Source organism: Mchenga conophoros, linkage group LG15 (assembly GCF_057382185.1).
Source record: "Mchenga conophoros isolate Kocher_MC1m ecotype Shallow Benthic linkage group LG15, M_conophoros_male_GT1.1, whole genome shotgun sequence".
NCBI lineage: Eukaryota > Metazoa > Chordata > Actinopteri > Cichliformes > Cichlidae > Mchenga > Mchenga conophoros.
In genome coordinates this window covers 16,469,278-16,488,298 of record NC_140540.1, presented here as the reverse complement: position 1 = coordinate 16,488,298, position 19,021 = coordinate 16,469,278, and the positions used below count along the sequence as shown (strand labels likewise).

The window sequence follows — 19,021 nt, the reverse complement described above, 5'->3', positions numbered from 1 at the left end:
CAAACTCTCTCTTCTTCTTCTTTTTCTTCTCCTCCTCCTCTTCCTCTCGTTTCTCCTCCTCTCTAAAAGTTGTGGCGGGAGCAAGGGTGGGGGAGATGGGAATGGAATATGAAACCTTCCTAGGGAGATGCAGGTGAAAAAAACAACAACACTACATCCAAATGAGCGGTCTTGTAACCAAAATGTGTTCTTCAAGACAAGAACACTCAGACAGATGCTACAAAGCCAGTGAAGTGTTACATCAGTTCTGAGAAGAGGAGAAGCAGAGGGAAAAGTTTGAAAAGTAGTGGTTCACAGACAGTACCAGAAAAGCCAGAAGTTCTGGTCCACACGTGTCCAGATGTGCTCTACTGTTCTATGGCTCCTCCTGCTGCCCCATAAAACTTACCACACTCTGGGGCAAAACAACATTAAATCACAGATAAACTGGAGAGACTTTAAATAAGGGGAAGCCATGTACTGTTATCAGTTTATTTTACAATTTTACTTATTTGTGGACAAAAAAAAGTTTTAAGTTAAAAAAAAACTGCTTGTAGTTTAAAGAATGAAGTGAGATGTGAAACAACACGAAGCTCCATCTGTTGAAACAATCAGAGACGCTGATACATACATATGGCCTGCACATTAAAGTTAAAGATGCACGATATTTGGTAACTAGAGGTGTTGGTACCTCCATATGTTGGGTAAAAAGAAGGATTAGACTAAGGCTGGAATTAAAGCAATTTTCAAATACAATGTTATAAACATAAATGATAAATTAGGATAGAATAAATTACTTTATCTTACTGCTGTTTGGCAGCAGTAAGACAAATGTAAATGTAGTGGTGTAGGGTTGTCTACGGGAATTCAGGGTGTTTCTTGTTTACTTGTTTACAATGGCCTCCACTCCCTGAGTGTACTCAGGGCCATTAGAGCTGTTTACTTCTTCCCCGCTGAAAGCACTGGCATATTATAATGTTACAGCTCATCAACCTGTCAGTCAATTCACACACCTGTGACTCTGAGTACTTACACAGATGTGCTAATTTGAGTGAATATGTTACTCCTGTATTTGTGTGTGTTTGGGTGAGAATTTTTGTTTGGGCTTGTTTATGTGTCCAGTGTGAGTTAAGCTCCCCCGGAGGCTAAGACCTCCAAAGACAGAGAGGCTTACTCTGCAGACACGAAGGCTGAAGATGGGCTCTCTTCACTGGGCTCGTGGGCCTGAGCAGCCCTGGAGTGCTGCTGGGTCTCTGTGGGGATGGGCTATGTCGAGGCTGCACCTGGACCGAACAACAAGGTTAGTGACATCATGAGATATATTTATTTATATAAATTCACTTTAAAAATGAACTATATTTTACAGTAATGTTATACATATAATAACATAACTTTCGTGAACTTTTATAGATTCATTTTCTCACAACTGATATAACTTTATTGACGGTTTGAGATTTATTTTCATACTTCTTGATATTTTTCCTATTTTGTTATCTGTCTGAATATGTGTGGAACCTCTGGAGGAGTAAAAAATTATTTAGAAGTTCTTTGTAAAATGAAAGATGGGGGAGGAATCATGAGCTCTCAAAGGAGGTTTTGATTTACAGGTTCTTTCAAGGAGATGAAGAGATGCTGGTTTTGACCCAGAGTGATGAGTTAAACCGAAGTTACTGTGAGGACAACAGATCAGCCTTTAACAACATCACAAGCAATATTAATCCACATTTTGATGACAGAATAAACAGCAGACCGTCATCAAGAGAAGACAGACGCAAAGATGAGCCCTCTATAGCAGCTCATAACGGAGCCACCAGCCCCTTAGGATGGGAAAGCCCAGCCTTTAAAGAAACCAGGGCTACTGTAATCTCCACTGGAACCAAGACCTTCACCATAACTTCCGCAGTCTCTACTGAAGAGCCCTTTTGGTTGGAAAATACCAGAAACTATGAAAAAGAAAAAAGATTATCTGAGATGCAAGGTGAAAAGATGGGAAGCGAGAGTTGGGAGAATCAAGGTTCCAACCAGAACCAGGGGAACAAGAAGAAGTCCATCAGACCATCTGGGCTTCCTAGAGGGAAAGTGGTAAAATGGAGAGTTTCAGGAGATGTAGAGAAGAATCAAGAGGGGGAGAAACCCGTAGAAGGGACGTCTCAGCTCTGTACACGCCTTGAAAAACAGAGTGGAAGCATGAGTTTGGTTACTTCAGTTCAGAGCCCTGAAACCTGCACCCTGGGTCTGAACCCCTCTCCCACCATCACAGCCTGGGAGGCTGGCTGGAACATCACCAATGCTATACAGGTACACTAATACACACATGCATGGTTAAAATGCTTTCCCTAAAAGAAAATATAACAGTTCTTATGCCCTGCTTTAGAAGTTCATGATGCCATACCTCATGTAAGTGATTAAAAAAAAAGCAGTAAAGCAGCAATACAGATAATTTAGGTCGTTACAATGCAGCACATTTTTCAGACTTCCACTTTTATAACTTTCACGCACCTGTATCATGCCAATCAACCTTTCCTACAGCTACAGACACACAATCCTTGATTTGTTCCCTGCCGAATGAATGCAATAACTCAGCATGTTGCTAGTATGACTTATCCAGTTATGAAAAGACATTAGTCAAAGTTATTTAATCCAGTTATTGAGTGCTTTTACTCAATTCAGATTTTTGAGTCAGTGTTTCAGCATTTAAAGCGGCAGCATTCAAACAGGACTTTAAAGAAAGCCCTCATGTTTGTCTTCTGATAACACATCTTTTGTTAAGTGCAGCTGAAAATGCACCACATCTATTTTTCCTCTGAAAAATGACAACTCGAAATGCCAACTGTGAAGGTGTTAAGCTGCACACGTCATTCAAAAAGCATGAAGCAGCCTATTTCATTTACTCCTTTTGTGTTTTTATATTACTGAACAATGCTTTCTTTTGTCTTGCAGGCTGTTTGTCAGGCACTTGCGAGCCTTGATAATTAAATTAACTGTGGATAAAATCGTTTTTAAAAAAATGGCAGTTCACCGGTCACAGCGTGTCCTCGTGGCAGTAATGCTAATAGCTTCTCTTGCTCTAAATGCTGGGCTCTATTCAACCACTGCATTCACGTAAATGCGTGTGTGTGTGCACGCACGTGTGTTTTAACTGAATAACTCTGGTGTAATTGAACAGTGTCACCGGAGCCATAGAGAATGCTTTATGACATTAGGGTAGGAATACTGTGTATGCATCCATACACAGTCATATGCAGGTAAATGCTGACTAATTAAGATGCAAACATGTTCCTTCGGGAGCGGAGGTACATTTGCATCAGATGCTTTTGTGTTCGATTGCTCGAAACTCTTACTGTTAACCCCGTTGTATAAGCACATAACACATATTCTAGCACATGATTTTTAGTAGAGAAGTATTTTATGTGCTTGGTTTGTTTACGGCAGTCTATATCTGAGTGCCAGATTTTTTTTAATTCCAGTTTTCCTTAGAGACTCGGTTTCTGTGCCAAGCAAGCCACAGAATCCTGGTCTCCAGTGAAAATTCAGCTTGTGATATATACTGTATTACTGATTAAAATTGCTTATTTAAAGCTATGGCTTTTTAAATGCTCCCAGCTATTTATTTTAGCTCCAAACCCCAGTGTGATCTGAATACTTTTTATGTAGCGTGTTTTTACCTCAGCACAAACACTTTCCAGGGTTGTTGGATTGGTTAATGTTTTATAGGTTGTTCATTACCTGCAGCCCTCTGTCTCAATCAGCGACCTTGACTAAATGAACTGCTCAGTAATGCTTTCACTTGAGGTTACAGACGGTCAGGTTATGGTTTAATATTCACTGGATACTAAAATATTGAACAGCGACGAACAATCACATGGCAGCGATCAAAGACAAAGGATATCTGTGGTGTGTAAAGAAACATTATGGCATTAATCACAGATCTGATGTTTGGCTAACAAATGTCTAAATAATGGGAAAAGAACAGCACTTTTATCTCCTATCAAGGCTAAAAAGAAAATATGTACTTTCCTGTGGTGGTTTATTGATGCCAATATAATTGACTGTCTGCCAGCTTAATAAAGTTTTTATTAGAAAGTAAATTTGCTGCCAAAATGCAAAAACCAGCTCCAGCTCTCAAGGCTCCTGACATGGGAATAATGAAACTCAGTTTGATTTCCAATCTGATTGTTAATGAGGCAGCTCCAGTTTGTGTGTCTTCGTTTCAAATTAGAGATATGGGCCTTATGTTATTGAGAATAAGAATGGCTGCGACTGACACGCTTTCTGTTTACAAGTGATATTTTACTTTAAGCCACACTGAAAAATTTAAGTCGTCGTGATTTTCTGATCTAAACAGAAGCCAGAGGGGAATAAATGTACTCGTTCTGTTTTGGAAAGATGGTTGAGAAAAGGAGGATCTGTTCCTTTATTCTTTTGCTTTGCTTAGATTAAAAACTTATTGGGATGCTACAAACTGAATGTCTGTTTTTCATTCGCCCCGTTTAAAAAAATGCTCTTAATGAACTAATTGCATCAGATTTTTACATTTCAAGTTTTAAACGATCAGTGAAATGATAAATCAAAAATAACGACTATAGCTGATTGTTTACCGATGAATCGGCTAATCGTATGCAGACACTCTATAAACTTCTGTCTACAACATGACAACGAACTCACTGAGCAACACTACACGCTCATGTGACTTTTCAGTTACAATATAGATACTCTATAAATCAAATATGTTTTTCAGTCTAGATATATTGTGATTTACTCTAAAAAGAACCATAACTGAAAAATATGAACATCAAGCCATCTTAAACAAGTGAACTTACCAACTCGTAAGTCTTTGCTAAAGAAATATATGATAATATAATAATACATATATTCACCAGTCACTTTATTAGGTACACCTTTCTAGTACTAGATTTGACCCCCTTTTGTCTTCAGCTGCTGGAAATGCTCCTCAGGCATTTTAGTTCATTAGTCAATACTGACATGATAGCATCACGCAGTTGCGGCATATTTGTCAGCTGCACATCCATGTCAATCTCGCACTCCACCACATCCCTGAGGTGCTCTGTTGGATTAAGATATGGTGACTGTGGGGGCTATTTTAGTACAGTGAGCTTATTGTCATGCTGAGAAAAAACCTGAAACATCACTTTGAGATGATTTGAGCTTTGTAACATGATGCGTTATCCTGCTGTAAGCAGCCATCATGCTTTGCATAGTGAGATGGACATAGTCAGCAACAACACTCAGGTAGTCTATAGTATTTAAACTACTAAAGGGCCTAAGAGTGCCAAGAAAGTACTACCTACGTGGGGCGATCGTGGCTCAAGAGTTGGGAGTTCGCCTCGTAATCGGAAGGTTGCCGGTTCGAGCCCCGGCTTGGACAGTCTCGGTCGTTGTGTCCTTGGGCAAGACACTTCACCCGTTGCCTACTGGTGGTGGTCAGAGGGCCCGGTGGCGCCAGTGTCCGGCAGCCTCGCCTCTGTCAGTGCGCCCCAGGGTGGCTGTGGCTACAATGTAGCTTGCCATCACCAGTGTGTGGATGGGTGGATGACTGGATATGTAAAGCGCTTTGGGGTTCTTAGGGACTAGTAAAGCGCTATATAAATACAGGCCATTTACCATTTACCATTACACCATTAAAATACAACCACCCATGTTATTTGTACCAAATTCTAATTATATTCAATGTATTCAATTCTATATATACCAATGACACAGCAGAAATTGTGACTCGTTAGACCAATGACCAATTTTGTAGCCCCATGTGAATTTTAGACTCAGTTTAATCTTCTCAACCAACAGGATTTGCACATGGTGTGGTCTTCCGCTGCCGTAGCCTGCCCGCTTGAAGGTTCGATGTATTGTGGATTCAGAGACACTCTTCTGCATACGTTGGTTGCAACAAATGAATTACAAATTGCTGTTGCTTTCTTGTCAGCTCAAACCAGATGGGCCATACTCAGACACCAACAACCATCTGACATTACATATCACTTCAAATCACCTTTCTTGCTTATTTAAAGGCTTGATTTAAACGTCCACAGATAATCTTGACAACTTCTTCATGCCTAAATCCATCGAGTTGCATATGCCGTGTCATTAGATTCAATGAGCATCTCCCTGTTCCTAATAAAGTGAAAAGAGAAAAACAGCAAATGCATGAATTAGGCACATCCATTTGTTGTTTTATTGATTTTTCTAATGCAGGTTTGATTGAACTTGAGAACAGTTCTTTGTTCCTGGTTTTAAAAAAAGTCACTTTCAGTTATTTAAATGTCAAACCTGCCTGTTTCAGCATCATCTAATCCCCCCATGGCAGAAAATAAGACATTTCTCTGTCACTTTTTGCCAACTAGGCATGTCCATGCATAAAATACTGGCCATGACCTGAGGGGCAGGAGCTGAAATCTAACTCAGAAGTCCAGGCATGGTGCAGTGAATGTGCAATAAACTTTATTCTATTAGCATGTAATGCCAAAGAACTCTCACTGTTTTGCCAATGCTTCCTGTGTAAGATATGAAAGAGTATAAAGGTAGTATTGGGTAAATAGAAGATACTAGAGTTGTCATATTGTGGCAGAATAAAAGGGGGTAGGGGTAAAACTTCTTCTACAGCTTCTCTCGAGCCAATCAGGGATTTGTTTCTTCCTTTATTGTACCCCTTTGTGATTGGAAGCTGCTTTTGGTTGTACTCAGAGTAACCAATTAGGAATTAGCTGGCAAAAACACAGAGAAACAGAAGTGCAGTGAGAGCGGCGGGGAGATGAAATCAAATACTTGAGCGTCAGATTCCTCTCAAACTGCTTTCATCCCCAGCAGCTCCATTTGAACATCAAAGCTCTATCAGCATATGCCTAACAGTCACCAGTTACAAAATAGCAACTTGAAAGAGAGAGAATGTGTCTCTGTCTGTTTATGCATCCACAGTGTGTGCTTATGTCTGCTCTGTGATGTGCTTCCACAACTCTTTCAGTGAGACTGCATATCTCCGTGTTCCAACATTCAAAACACAGCAACTCCATCAAAGTAGCTTGTTGTCTCCTCTGATCTTCCATCATCCAACCTCATGCTCTCTGGCGCTGAGGCTGCACCTCTCCTTCCAACCTTCTCTCCTGTCTGTGTCCTTCTCCTCCTCCCTAGTCTCCCTGTTTTTTCTTTTCTTTTCCTCACCTCCCACTTTCACCTCCATTCCCTCTCCTCCATCTTCCCTCTCTGGCAGTGACTTACATTTTCCCTTGGTGATGGGCCAAAGCTCGACTCTACTCTTCCTTCTGCTCCTGCTGGTCTCCTGCATCCTCAGACTCTCCAGGCATCCAGCCAAAACTCTTCTCTCGCCTCCTCATCATCCAACCATGAAGAGTCCTTTCATCTCTTTGCTCTCGCTCTTCTCCTCAGCCATCCTTTGCTCTTCAGTTTCCACTTTAGGTTGTGAATTTTCACATTAAAAAAAAAATATTTTAACGTATGTATGCACGATCCTAATCTAACTTTGACTAAGATTTCTTGTCTTTGGGGTCTCATGATGATGATTATTGCATGAATTTCAGTAATGCTGATATATTCTTTATAATAATATCAAACCTTTCAATTACATTTTTTAATGGAATTTTATTTTTATGGTACCATCTCATGAGAACAGTCATCTCAAGGTGGATTATTTTCTAAGATAATGATATTCCCCCACCTTCTTTCTGTCTATAATTTAGCTTTGTGTGCACACAAAGAAGAAATTACCCTCTGGGTTGTAGTGTACTTTATCGATCTAGGTTGTTTATTTCTGAATTATCTAGCTTGGTAGAATTCACATGTATTAAAAAAAACCTCCTGATGTGAGCGGTTTCATTTAAGATGATCTTTAAAATGTGCAAATTTGATTTTGGCCTGAACTTTCACTGAAAATGTGCATCTGTGATGTGTGACTATGCACAATTTATACACTGAAAAACAGAAACAAAACCCACCATCAAAGTTTGTTTTATTTTGAGTAAATTTCTCCCTTCAAAGATGAAGTAACGACATGCAGATTAAGCCAGAAATTTCACCCTTACATGATCTTACATGAACATCTAAGCTGTTTTTGATTCGTCTGTCATTTCGAGCTTTTCTTAGCCTACTCGTAAACCTACATTTTTTTAAATGCACTTTTTCTTTTCTCAAAGGGTATCTTTGTGCTGGGTTTGCCCTTCGCCCTGGTGCAGTCAGGTTATGTGGGTCTGGTCCTGTTGGTTCTTTCAGCGTGGGTCTGTAACCACACAGGAAGAACCCTGGTGTCCTGTTTATATGAAGAAGAAATGAGGTAGAGTTTCTTTCACATTGTTATCAATATCAATATGACAGTGCCTGTTGTGAGCCCATTACTAAAAGTAACCTTAAGTGTCTCGTTTTATGAGATACTTAAGGGAACTGTTACATTTACCAAATACACAAGCATTTTAACAAAGTAATGAGGCCATTACTAGTTCTGTTAAATAGTTGTTTTTGGTATATTTTTGGTATATTTCAGTGGTGGGTCTGGGTCAGTTTCAAAGGTCCGGGTCCGAACCAGCTATCAGGACATTATGGAGGCCTGCTGCAAAGGACTGTGGCCGAATTGGTCTGGAGTTGGAGGTCTGATGGTAAATGTAGCTCAGGTAACACGCCTTCAACTGTAACACAGTCCTTTATTTTCCTTTTTTTTCTTTTTGCTCTGCAATATAACGTATGAACTCGAAACTTTTCTTTAAAGCAGATGAAACAATCAAACAATCTTCTAAGTTTGTGGCAGAGTCTTAAAATATTGTCACTTTTGAGAGAATTCAAAAAGAATCTTTATTCAAACTGAGTTGCACTAGAAGATAGTGAAATTACATCATTCTACACTGAAAAAAACCTGAAACTACTTAACTTTTAGATAACTCAAAATCTAACAATATTTAAGATGCACTAATATTATATGTGTATCCAGAAAAAGGCCATTTATTTACTTTCTTACAATATACAGTAAATATATGAAGTAAAAATATACGTCTGTGCTGTCTTTCAGGTCATTGAACTTTTGATGACCTGTACCCTCTATCTACTCGTCTCTACAAGCCTGTTGTTTGACAGTTTGTCCTGGGTGGCTGTTCCTCGATCAGTGTGTTCACTCGTGTCTCTGGTGTTTCTTCTGCCCTGTCTGCTTCTGACTGATCTCAGACCAGTTTCCACTCTCAGCCTCCTCTGTTCCCTGGCTCACATACTTATCAGGTGACAGAATAAAAGAAGCAACTCATTTGTCCCAACACTCCAGCAAATTTGTACTGGCTGACCTGATCGCCTTAAAAACTCACCAATCATTTTAATCAAGAGAGGAAGGCGCGCTGTCTAAATTGCTCTCTCATTCTCGCTCGTGTGATCGCGGTGCAGCTGCTGCTGTTTAAGTCGTCTGCTCTCACCTGCTACACGCCGCTGTTCCTGCTTGTTTGATTTATTTCTAACACCAGGTGTCTTGCATGAGAAAAGAAGCACGGAGTTGCGTCTATGAGCTGCCAGGGTTCTTACAGCTGTCTGATCTTTTAAAGCACACACTTTGACTTTCAGTTCATGAAAAACAGAAATTGTAAAGCCTGGGTTTTCACTCCACTCTTTGGCAGTGCTGGTTAGATTAATTCATCGTGTAATTAAAACCATGTAATCATAAAGTGCTTTGGTGTAACTGGTTGAATATCAACATCAATATATCCATTTTTTTTTATTAGGTAGACTGGATGAATAAGATATGATGACATCAGTTAGTATGACTCATTTGTATCAAACTACAGTACAGTGTGTTGAATTCAGAGTTTAGTGATTTATGGTAAATCTGTAAATTAAACTATTCTCATACTATTACATGTACTTTCTTAAAATTAATGCATTTCTAAAGTGTCATCCGGTACAATTATTAGTGTTTTTTTCATTTGTGTAGTGGGCTAAAATAGTTTAAGATGTTGCTGATAGACTTTGATTAAACTGTCTCCTTCAGAGAGTTTAATTTATTACCCCGTTAATAATTTCTGCCTTTATTTGTTGTGTTTTTCTTTTCTGCAGTTCATCACTTTGTTCTTCCTCTCGGCGTAATTAGGATTTTTACGCCCCACTTTTTTGTGTGTGTTTATCACTGTGCTGATAAATTTTTAATTAATCAGTTCTCATTAGCTTTTATTTTGTCTCACTCACAGCCTATTGGTCATGCTGTACTGTTTGAGTTGCGCCAGCAGCTGGTCTTGGTCCTCTCTGTCTCTCTCTGTGGATCCAGAGGACTTCCTCGTTTCCGTCGGTGTCATCATCTTCTCCTATACCTCGCAGATCTTCCTCCCTCCTCTAGAGGATAGTATGGAAGACAGGGGACAGTTTAATGTCATGCTGGGGTGGACCCATGGAGCAGCTTGCATCATGAAAACTATGTTTTCCCTAATGGTTAGTGACAACTTGGAAAACATATGATTGCACAGGCTAACAAGCTTCAGTTAAATGATGGTCAAAAGCGGGTTTTTAAGTTTGTAACATTAGCATGTGAGTTTGCAGTAGCACTTCCCTTGCTTAAAGCTTTTCATTCTTATTATTTTGCTGTTAATACACATGCACGTTTAAACAGAGCAGAAATTGTATCTCGCAATTAAGGTTTGATATAACTGATAAGTTGACAAACAGACTGGCTGATTGTTTTCTTCCTCCATTAGGCAGTGTTAACCTGGGGACCAGAAACCAGTGAGGTCATCACAGACAATCTACCCTCTGACCTACGACCTCTAGTCAATTTGTGCCTGCTGGCTAAAGCCCAACTGTCCTACCCTCTGCCATTCTATGCTGCTGCTGAAATACTGCAAACATGTGTGCTCAGAGGTAAAACCAAAAGAAAACCCAAACATAACCCCTAGTGCTGTCTCAGTACATACTAAAACTAACAGTGGGTCACTGAAATTAAAAAGATGTTCAAATGTTCATAAGCTACTGCGATTAAAGGCAGTAGTGCTCTGGTAGTCTGCAGGTGGCACACTGGGCTTTGCAGACCCACGTTTACATGTTGTGGATGTCTGTTTGTCACCAGGAGTTAGTGTCAAATATATGTGGGGGTGTTGGTCCTTAGGTTTAGCCTAGTTTAGCCTTTTTTAATTTAAAAAAAGCATGCTTGGGAGCTAACAAGGAACCATAAATCCACTGTAAAGTCTGCAGAGCATGCAGGTCACATGTTGCTTTATCAAGCTGTGATTTCTTCCAGATATTTTGGCCCATAAAAGACAAGCTCAAACTTAACGCTTACCCTTTCAAATGCCAGTAAATACAGATCAGTCGTATTTCACCTCATGCTGTGAGGTTACTCTTGAACGAAAGACTACATTAGCCCAGATGTCAAAAATAGCAACCTGTTTCTATAAACCCTTTAAACCAAGTCTGCCTAAGACAATTTATGAGCACCCAGCTGAGATGGCTTTTTAGCCACCCATGCCTGTAGTTGGTGTCCACCTTGCTTCCCACATGGGGCCATTTAACAGAGGCCATTTTCGTATGATAATAGCGGCTTAAATGTGGATTTAATTAATAACAGCCTGTTCTGTTTGGAGTGTCAAAGCCATTCCAGTGAGCTAGCATGCACAAAACCAGAACACTGGATTGTCTCAATGAAACAGTACTACACAGTGCTGCTGTTAGTAAATACACCTTTGTTTACCCTGTAATGGCACTTCAAAATGCCTACTGTCAAAAGAGTCTATAACAAGTGAAACGATGATTCCCAAGAAGGCAGTTTTGGTAAATCAATGTGACAGCCTTTTAGGAAATAGAAGCAGTTACAGTGACTAAACAGTGTCAGCAGATGTATTTAAAGGCTTAGTGCATTTTGATGCTGTGAGAAATATGATCAGACAGTGAATAGCTAAAAATACTTCCAATACGTTCAGCCACGATTGAACACATGACTAACAGAGAGTGTTTCACTAATGATATTAGTGTAACCATTTGAAGTAAGAAAAAAATTACAGTAAGTCAAATTTAATAAGGAAAACCCTACAAATTAGGCTAAAAGTAACCTACAACACGTGCCAACTTTCAACATACTGGTGATGGGTCACCATAGCTAAACCTTTCATAGTTGACTGTCAACAGTTATGTAGTCATCACACTACTCAATGATGATTTAATGATGCATGGCTAACAGTTTCCAGTCATTTAGTAATTAAAGTCACCACGCAGGTGCAGGTGGAAAACAATGAGTCAGAGTAGGATGTTTCGCAACCCCAACTGTAATCCAACCAAATCTAATGGCTGTGGTTGAGTAACACCCACTTATTCAGTGATCCATAAATTGAAAGACCAAACAACAAAAGCTTCTTTGATAGTGAATATAAACCAGTTACCAGTTACCACTGTATATCTTTTCAACTTCTCTGGTTTAATCCCTTCAGATGCTGCCATGTCGTCTTACTCCAAACACCGAGGTCAAGCTGTATCTCGTCCTGCACTTGTGGTCCGCGGCGCCTTGTTGATGACATCATACTTGCTGGCTTTGCTGGTGCCCAGGTTCTCCCTGTTGATGGGTCTGACAGGAAGCGTGACCGGGGCGGCAATGACACTCATACTGCCGTGTTTATTTCACCTTAGACTGCAGTGGAGCCGCCTTACTGTGAAGGCCCGACTGATAGATGTGGGTATTCTGAGTCTGGGGGTCATCTGTAGTGTGTCTGGTGTGATTTGTTCAGTGAAAAGGCTACTGGAAGGCCTATAGGAGGTGAAGATGGATAAAGGCAAAAATTTGCTAATAGCTTAAGTCAGTCACGTTAAAGAACAGCTGCGAGTTCTTCTTTGTATTTATTCCTGGATTAAAATAATGTATGAGCAGATATTTTCCCTTCTGTACTTGTCAAACATAGTTTACAGTACAAATAAAAATAGGCACGCTGTTTTTCATTTTCTGTTAGTCTTAAAAGGCTTGTAAGGTATATTAGGATCCAATAAACGTACAAATTGTACTTTTTTTTCTTTTTCTCTTTATTTGTTTGTTCTGAAAACTGTCAATGAAGAATAATGTACAAAGGTCTAGAGCAGAGGTGTCCAACTCCAGGCCTCAAGGGCCGGTGTCCTGCAGGTTTTAGATGCGTCCTTGATGCAACACAGCTGATTTAACTGGCTAAATTACCTCTTCAACATGTCTTGAAGTTCTGGAGGCCTGGATTAACTAATCATTTGATTCAGGTGTGTTGACCTAGGTTGACGTCTAAAACCTACAGGACACCCCTCGTCTTGAGCCACCCCTTATTTCTTTATATTTTGCTTGGAAAACAGGAAATAGTTGCAGCGATTTTCTGAAACACATGCAAGCATGCATGAAAATACAGTATATGAGGTGAAAACAGAGTCTTAACATTTCAAATGAGCTTGAGAGTCAAGATTTGGTATGACCACCGTTACATCTTTCTTGTAACTTTGTAAGTAAGTCTCCAGGAGTAAGTCTTAGCTCTCCAGGCTTCTTCGTCGTCTGTCAGGCACATGCTGCTTCAATAATGTTGAGGTCCGAGTTCTGGGGATTGCAATCCAAGACTGATAGTGTTTCACTGTGTGTTTTTTATCCAGGTATGCTTTTATGCATCGGTAGTCTGCTTGAGATCATTGTCATGTTAAAAATGAAGAGATTGACATTCAGATGTTGTTGTTTTTTAAATGGCACTGCATGGTGGTTAAAAATTTGATGGTACTTTACAATGTTCACAATTGCATCACTTTTGCAAACATTCCAACATCACTGAAATGCACCTTTCTCCTCCATTTTTTTTTTATATACTGCCAATATTTCAAATCAAATATTCCAAGTTTGGACTCATTACTCCATAAGACCTGCTTCCACTGATTTTCAGTCCACTTCTTGTGTCATTTGGTTTGTTCCCTGTTTGGTCCGTGTTTCAGTTCCTTAAGTGTGACTTCTTGAGAGCAGCACTTCTACTTAAATCACCTCTGATGAGACTTTGGAGAACAGTAGACTCATACTGAGATTTTTTTTTCCTGTTTCTTAAATACATGACTTTGAGATACAGTCCATCTTTTATCCTACACTTTTTTGACAGACACATAACAGTGCTAAATTGTGTGAGTGCTAAATATTTGGCTAATAGATCTTTGGGAATGAAAATTCTCAGTGAACATTTTTTAATATTTTGTTTTCTTTTTTTATTGCACTGTCAAACCGTTTTATCTTTGCAGTTTTGCAACAGCGAGTCATTAACAGTGCCTAAAGATGCCATTTAAAATCAGTTCTTTGCAAAGTTGTCTGAGTTAGCTACTTTCAAAGGTCAGTTTTAAAAACAAATAAATCATTAAAATCTTCTGAAAATGTTCAGGTAAAAGGACTGGAATGAATGAAAATGAGTGAAAAAGTGACCAAAGAAAAAGCCTGGAGAACTATTGCTCAAAACCACGTAAAAATTAAAGAAAGTCTGGCTCACTGGAGGCAAAACATAAAGAAATGAGGGGTTATTCAAGACATTTGCAGTGTTCATACATTTTGAATTGTTACTCTGAGCATTGATGTAAAGTTAAGAAGACCAAGTCCAGTTGATTCTGGACAAAACTGATATTGTGACCTTTCTGTTGTTAGATCTGCTAGATTATAATCTGCATGTAGGTGAAAAAATATAGAAGTGTAAATGCATTTCATAAAAGAAGATAATTCAAACATGATCTTGAAACCTCTTTTATAGATGATCTAAATCAGTGTATGTGCATGCTGTGATCTTCAGTGTTGAATGTGTGTGAATAAAATTCATTTCCACCACAGAAGAGTTGAATTATTCCATAAAAGCAAATATTCACTATTGGAAGAAAACTACTGCTACATTTATGCGCAACAAGCTTCCTCCTCCATATCGCATATTCTGATACTTTTAATAGAGAGCATTTTGTGGCAACAGGCAGACTCAAATCCCACAGTTCCAAGGGTAAATGTGAATGCTGAGACTGAATCAAGAACATGAAGTGAAAATCAGCAAGTCAGCTGTGTGTTTCTCATGGCTTCTGATGGAGTCATTGCTCACAAATGGCCGTGGCTGTGACATTTTATCGACTACAGCAACAAACCTTTAAAATATCATTCCCCACACAGACTTGTTATGGGAAGACGTAACGAGAAAGAGACTTAGGCTTGACCTTGACATCACAGACAAATTCTTTTCCTTAAACAAGAAATCGTCACAGAGTGGGTAATATCAAACATGGTTAAGGGTTTCTTTAAGAGATGGCAAAAAGAGTGTAACATATGTTGTAATTGAAACTTAAAGATATACCCTTTAACTGTACATTATTATTGTAAAACACAATTGTTAGATATAAAAATGTATGCACCTTATCGTTGTTGTGAAACTAATTAGTCTCTGGGGGGAGTAAATATGAAAAATTATTGCTTATCTACTTCTCCTGGGCAGGAGAAAATTGACTTATGTTTTTCCAATGCCTGAATTTTTAACATACACACACACACACACACACACCTATATATATATATATATATATATATATATATATATATATATATATATACACATACACACACGTGTGTGTTTTGTGTGTGTGCAGGTGGGAGTGATTCTGGGTTTGGTTTGGCAGTTGTTTGTGTTTTCAGCACGCTGTGGAAGTGGACTGAAATGAACTGAGATAGATTAAAAAAAACCTAAAAGAACTACAAAGGAAACCAAGGTAGTTAAATTTTTCACCATGTTAAAAAAACATCTACTGAGCAAAAATATGAACAGTGAGAGGAATGAAAAATGAAAACGGAAAAGATAAGACTGAGAAAGGGCAAACAGAAAGTGACAGTTGAGGAGGAGGGGAAGAGAAATTAAAGTTTTCTGTGTTTCTTGGAACTCTATTCGGGGATATGTGATAACTCTTAGTCAGAGATTCTGAGTCACTGGTGAGACAAGCAAACACATACTGTGCTGCACTATAGTAACGCTGAAAACAAAGCAATTCGTGTAAAAGTTATAAATTTTCCTCATAAATGTTGGTCCGCATTGACATAGTATCATCCAACCTCCCATTCCAGCACATCTCGATTGGGCTGAGATCTGGTGACTGTTTTGGGGTTTGTAATATAGTGTACTACCCTGCTGTAAGTAGTAATAAGAAGCTAGATGCACAATACTAACGTGCCTAATGCTTAGGTAGGCTGTGGCAATGAAAGGATGCTCAGTTGTTGGGGCCTAAAGCCAAAGCATGCCAAGGAAACATCCCATTAAACCACCAGCAGCAGCCTGAATGATTAATATAAGGCAGGATTGATCCATGGATCATTACTGTGTCCACAGAATTCTGACCCTTCCATCAGAAGTATTAGAGTTATTACACTTGTGTAGTGACTGGATTTTCTTGTTTCAGTTTTTTATAGTTTCAAAATGTTTAGTTTTCATTATTATTAACTTATTGACAGCATATGCCAGTGACAAGATTTAGGAAAATCAGTGCAAGGATTATAATAAAAATGCTGAACTTTGTCCAAGAGTTGATTCTGTAAGAACATCCCAGTAAATCAGCAGTTTCTGAGCACAAACAAAGTCACTTAAATCACCTTCCTTCCCCATTTTTATACTCGGTTTGTACTTCAGCAGGTCATCTTGACCATGTCTACATGTCTAAATGGGTGGAACTGCTGCCATAGACAGTTCAAAACACAGGCATAGCTTCCAGGTTGGAAAAATAAAACTAATGTGGAAGTGCCTGAAAACCTTAATTCTATCTCAAGACCACCAAATTTCTATTAACCATGGTTGCAAAAAGACTTTCATTCCTCCGGCCATGATTGGCTGATTAGAAATGTGTGTTAAATGGCAGATGAACAGGTGCATCTATATAATAAAAATGTCTCTGGGTGTATGGGTGTCGTGTTACAACCTTATTCTACTTTGAGACACACACATACTCAGTTGACAGCTTGACAAAGTCTTTAAGCCAACACCTGCCACGTCCATATAAATATCATAAGACACATGTGTGTCTAGCCAGAGGTCAGTTTCATACGGCGATGTGGCAGGAACACGACAGCCCACACCAACACATCGCTAGAAAACAGCCTGTGAAAAAAGATTCAGACAGGAGATTACACCTAAGACCTCCTTTGTATTTTTGCAAAAAAAATGTTTTATAAATACTCCATGAATGTCCAACAGCAGAGCCAGTCCATTCAGATCAGGAGAAAATAAATTAGTTCACGTCTCACTGATGTCAAATTTTAACAGTGAGATAGTGGATACCATGTGGTGTCCAAATGGGTGGAGAAAAATGGATGAGAGTGCAAAGTGCTCATACTTGTCCAAAACATATCATGTGCAGAGGGGCTCTTTTAATTTTTGCTGAAAACAGCATTAAACTACATGGGGAAAAAAACCATTGTACCCTCTGCAATGATAGCCTGCTGACCTCAGAATCTATTGATTTATCACAAAGGAGATTTAATATCTTGTTATCGGTCGTCGCTGCGGTCGCCCTCCAAAATTGTATTTAATACACCTGGACCTGTACTGTGCAATGATAAATGATGCTATTCATATGCTGGTTCTTTGCCATACCCTTTTGGTTCCGGTGATTGCATTAATAGCACGTACCTGAATTTCCAGAGATCTCTGTGTATCATTTTTGAAAAATTACTTCTAGATATCCATTGTTATACTGTAGTTGCTCATGCTTTGTCACCCAGTAAATTCACAAGCAGAGTATAGGTCTTACTGGCTGTGATTTAGCCTGAGCGTGGGTTGGGTTGTGCCATGTCATCAGGGGTCAGGCTGGAAGGTTGTTTCAGTCAATCCCACTGGAGCCAATTATGTGGTAGAAGTATGCACTCACCATATTGAGCTGCTCTGAATGAAGCTGTCCACCGTGTTACATTTGGCATCACAGCTACTGTCCTTCAGCTGGGTGATCAAGGTTTAAACCTCTATGAAGGCAGGCATCTAAACGATGTGCGTTAATGCCTGGTGACAATGGCATTCAAAGGATTTTTCTTCTTCCTCTGTGGTAAACACGAAGCTACTGCCAGCAATCTGTTAACTTTTAAGCTGTTTTCACATATGAATGCCTGAAAATGTCAGGAGAATCAGGTCAGGACATTGTCACATGTTGTCCTTTGTCACGTGTAGCATATAGCAGAATACTGAGTCAGATGAGTTCTCAGTGCTCTTAATAAGTTTAGGCAAGATAGCGTTCCAACTGGAGTATTTAGGAGGCAGGACACACCCTTCCCCAAACTATTTATTACCTGTGCCGTTCTCACATTGGTATATAACACAGACTTTGTACTCGAAAGCTCAAAGGTTAAAGGCCATATAATTGCCTAAGATTTGTGCTCTCACCTGTTCCTCTGTTGGGTAGCCTAATGTCTAGAAAGGTCTAGAGCTGCAAGAGAGTTGGGAAAACACGTTTAGCTAAAATAAAAACTGGAACCATCGTGACCACCAGTGACCATATAAAAAGCATGAACTACTAGCATGTGTAAAGGAGGAACTCACACACAATGGTAGCAGCTTCAGCGCCTGTTTATTTACAGTGTTTGTTTTTTCAGCGCACTTGCAGCTAAACCGCTTTCACTCACTTAAATCAGCCCTCTGCTTCATGCTCTGTCTCCGCCATCTCTTCTGTTTTGTCCAGGTCCCAGCATCCAACTGAAATAAGGGAGGCATGATTAGATGATGACTACCGGCTGTGGCAGCCTCCCCTGACGCCACACCCTGAACCCACTGCTACCCTCCCCCTGCAGCTGAGCCACAAACCACATCCTGCCACAGTATGTCAGTGCTTAGCTTGTTAGGTACATTATTTTAGTTGGTCTATGTTACCCACAAAGATGTAAATGGTACATTTTTCTTTGCCATTGTGTGGTGTGATCAGAGCTTTGGCATCTTTAAAGATGCTCAGTTGCAGTCAGTGTCAAAGCAGCACTATCTAACTTTACCAGGGATGCTGTATAAGATGTAAATAAAAACAGAATGCAATGATTTGCAAAACTCATGAACCCATATTTTATTTATAATACAACAAAGAAAACATATCAAATGCTAAAGAAGAA

The 19,021-nt window shown here is 39.4% G+C and overlaps 1 protein-coding gene across 1 annotated transcript; it reads left to right on the top strand.

Annotated features, from left to right (window-relative positions):
- The first annotated feature begins 1,175 nt into the window (after positions 1-1,175).
- LOC146558128 (vesicular inhibitory amino acid transporter-like) lies at positions 1,176-12,703 on the top strand. Its single transcript, XM_085246842.1, has 8 exons — positions 1,176-1,279; positions 1,587-2,277; positions 8,142-8,278; positions 8,486-8,612; positions 9,005-9,207; positions 10,161-10,398; positions 10,662-10,824; positions 12,384-12,703. Exons 1-8 carry the CDS (start codon positions 1,176-1,178, stop codon positions 12,701-12,703), a joined length of 1,983 nt encoding a protein of 660 aa, XP_085102968.1.
- The last annotated feature ends 6,318 nt before the right edge of the window (positions 12,704-19,021 follow it).

Bases quoted from the DNA above. Each gene is read 5' to 3' on its own strand.
- LOC146558128 (XM_085246842.1), top strand. From the start codon at position 1,176: ATGGGCTCTCTTCACTGGGCTCGTGGGCCTGAGCAGCCCTGGAGTGCT. The intron at 8,279-8,485 runs GTAGAGTTTCTT...GGTATATTTCAG, and splicing joins TTATATGAAGAAGAAATGAG to TGGTGGGTCTGGGTCAGTTT. The intron at 10,399-10,661 runs GTTAGTGACAAC...TTCCTCCATTAG, and splicing joins AAACTATGTTTTCCCTAATG to GCAGTGTTAACCTGGGGACC.